Source organism: Mixophyes fleayi, chromosome 4, assembly GCF_038048845.1.
Source record: "Mixophyes fleayi isolate aMixFle1 chromosome 4, aMixFle1.hap1, whole genome shotgun sequence".
NCBI lineage: Eukaryota > Metazoa > Chordata > Amphibia > Anura > Limnodynastidae > Mixophyes > Mixophyes fleayi.
In genome coordinates, this window is record NC_134405.1 from 339,890,221 (window position 1) to 339,893,115 (window position 2,895).

Here is a 2,895-nt window from a genome sequence, read left to right on the forward strand (position 1 = left end):
TGCAAAGGGCATTCTACCACCTGTAACAGCAATAGAAGGACCACTACTAGCAAAAAGTGGGGACGGTCTGAGCTGTCTCTTGCCAATGCGGGTGGTGTAGGGTATGCTAGCTATTTAAAAAAAAAAATGACAAATCACCACATTTATCAGCAACTTTTCCCTTAATCCTGACATCAAGAGATGATGTTTTCTTTGGGATTGACAAACAGTGTTTGGATTTTTAGCACACTTTATAACACTGCCGGTACCGGGATGCTGCTGATCTGTAAACTTCATGTGACAGGGGGTAGAAGGGGGGTGTGGTGACGCTATTACGTAATCTTGGCCCTACCCCCTGCTAGGAGCTTCCCAAAGTCACGGCATTTCATAGCAGGGGGTAGGGCTTAACGAAGCGATATCGCATCATTAAGCCCCACCTCCATCATGTCCGGGAGGATGGCTACTCTTCCGGGAGAGTAGGCAAGTATGAGTAATAGTGTATAGACTGATTGACAGTCAGTTACTGCGGCCAATCACAGATAGCAGGGAGTCAGAGGCGGAGAAATCCCACACAACACACCAACAAGGGAACAATTCCAGACACACTGGTCACCTGGTTACACGGGGGGAGGGGCTCAGCTGTAGCTCCACCCACTGCTTCATTTCATTGGCAAAGTGTTCCACCAATCAGCTTTTCCTCCCTGTATTGTGATAAAGAAATTGAATGTCCAGATCGATTAAGCTTTGATCATTTATTGCAATAGAGCCTGCCATCAATTCACATGGCACAGCAAAAGAGACACATCATTACAAAACATATATACCATCTGCTTGTGAAAATATAAGGAGCAAAAAATTCACAGTGCAATTTAACACTTTGGAAGGAGGATTTGTAGTGCTAAATACAGATATCTCTCCCTCAGATGGTTACATTACACACAGACAACAGAAATGGAGATTCTACAACTGTTACCCACTATTATTAAGTCAGTAACCCTTTAATTGCTTTCTCAATTGTTACCAGCCTCTGGGTAGATTGCATATAACCATTTCTCCCAAATCTCCCCCAGATAAGTTTATACAACCATCCCCTACATAGAATGCAGCATGAAGGGGCTCAGAGAAGGTGGCAGGGAAGGTGTGTAAGTGTCTGATCGGGTCACACAGAGCATAAAAGGACAGCTGTCCAGCCTCATAATCCAGATATATCCTCACTCTATCCCAGCGATTATTATCAGGTAATCGGATCTCATTACTGTCATGTATCATTGAATGCGGATTATTAAAACTGCAATTCAAGCACAAACACCAGGACTTGTTATTACCTCCAATGAGTGGCTGACCTTCTCTCCTGTCTATACTGGGATAACACATCCCTACCCTCCAGTTCCCCGATTTACTGCCCTCCACTTCCCAGTAATGTCGCCCTGAGGAAAAATTATCGATGCTTATTACCTGCTGGTAATCCTGAAATCTCTCTGGTGTTTGGGGGAAATACTGGTTTGTATATGACACAGTTGCAGTTTTCATGTCACCTGATATATCTATATTATAATAAGCTGTGTTTATATCCAGTAATATGTCTGCCGGTTTATAGATTTCTATATTTATACCTGTTATTATATCAGATAATGTGTGTAATGTCCCTAAAATGAGACCCATATCCAGATCTCCTACATCATGGACCTGGTCATCATGTATCTCTCTGTCCTCAGTATCACAAAAGTCACCTGTGTCTGGTTCCTGTAAGACAGTCACTGGATCAGTTATGTTACATAGCTCCTCAATGTGATGCATCTTCCCGGACAGCTCATCCTTCTTTATTTCCAGCTGCTGGATTAGATCAGAAACTAAGAGTGAAACGCTCTCTTTCTGCCTGGAGATCTCACTCAGGACTCTCTTCTCTAGGTCTTCCAGCTGTCTCCTGATGTCTCTAAACAGGACAGTGACTGTCTCTGTCACACCAGCTGCTTTTTCTGGATCTTCTCTCCTGCGCTCCTGCAGACTCTGGACTCTTTTCTCAGTCTCCTCTCTCTTTGTTGTCAGTTTCTGCAGAACATTTCTCAGCTTCTCCTTCTTCTTCTCAGAGACCACATCCAGTGATTCCATATGATGTCCTCTGTGTTCCCCAATCAGACAGCAGGACACACAGATACAGGCAGCGTCCTCAGTGCAGTAATACTCCAGGATCTTCTTATGGACGGAGCATTTTCTGTTCCCCAGGGAAATGGTGGGATCAGATAAGACGTGTTCGGCTGACTTGCTGTGTACTCTCAGGTGTTTATCACACAGAGAAGCTTCACACATTAGACAAGATTTAGCAGCAGGTACAGGAGAGTCCACACAGTAAGTACAGAAGATCCCAGTCTCCTCCTGATCTGGCCGTGTAGACAGGAAACTCCCCACTATGTTACACAGAGTTATGTTCCTCTGCAGTGCAGGACGCTCCTGACTCTCTGCTCTGCATTCAGGACAGGTATAAACTCCAGATTCCTTCTGTTTATCCAGCACATGATCAATACAGCCCCGGCAGAAGTTGTGTCCACATCTCAGGTTAACAGGATCTGTATAAATGTTCAGGCAGATGGAACAGTCCAGCTCCTTTCTCAGATCAGCAGACGCCATCGCTGACAGCAGAAGAGAGAAATAAAAGTGACAGACTCTGACACTCAGAAACCAGTTGGGTCTGTTTCACATTCTGCAAACAGGGCGAGGCTAAGCTTGTCACTCTCATTATATCTATAAACTCAGTTATACTAAGCGACACAGCTAATACATAAAGGAACATCACCCAGAAAAATGTACATGTTTTGGATACCGTAAAAGTAATATAAGCTGAAAATAGTTAATTTTGCATATTTTGCATTGATTGCACATAAGTTACTCTATCAAAAATCCTGTTACTAAGTTGGCATT

At 43.7% G+C, this 2,895-nt stretch overlaps 1 protein-coding gene across 1 annotated transcript; it reads right to left on the reverse strand.

Moving 5' to 3' along the window:
* Positions 1 to 791: 791 nt before the first annotated feature.
* LOC142153241 (E3 ubiquitin/ISG15 ligase TRIM25-like) lies at positions 792 to 2,621 on the reverse strand. Its single transcript, XM_075210638.1, has one exon. The coding sequence runs from the start codon at positions 2,602 to 2,604 to the stop codon at positions 997 to 999; it is 1,608 nt and encodes a 535-aa protein (XP_075066739.1). The 5' UTR covers positions 2,605 to 2,621; the 3' UTR covers positions 792 to 996.
* Positions 2,622 to 2,895: the final 274 nt, after the last annotated feature.

Coding starts and splice junctions, on each gene's coding strand:
- LOC142153241 (XM_075210638.1), bottom strand. CDS start 2,604: ATGGCGTCTGCTGATCTGAGAAAGGAGCTGGACTGTTCCATCTGCCTG.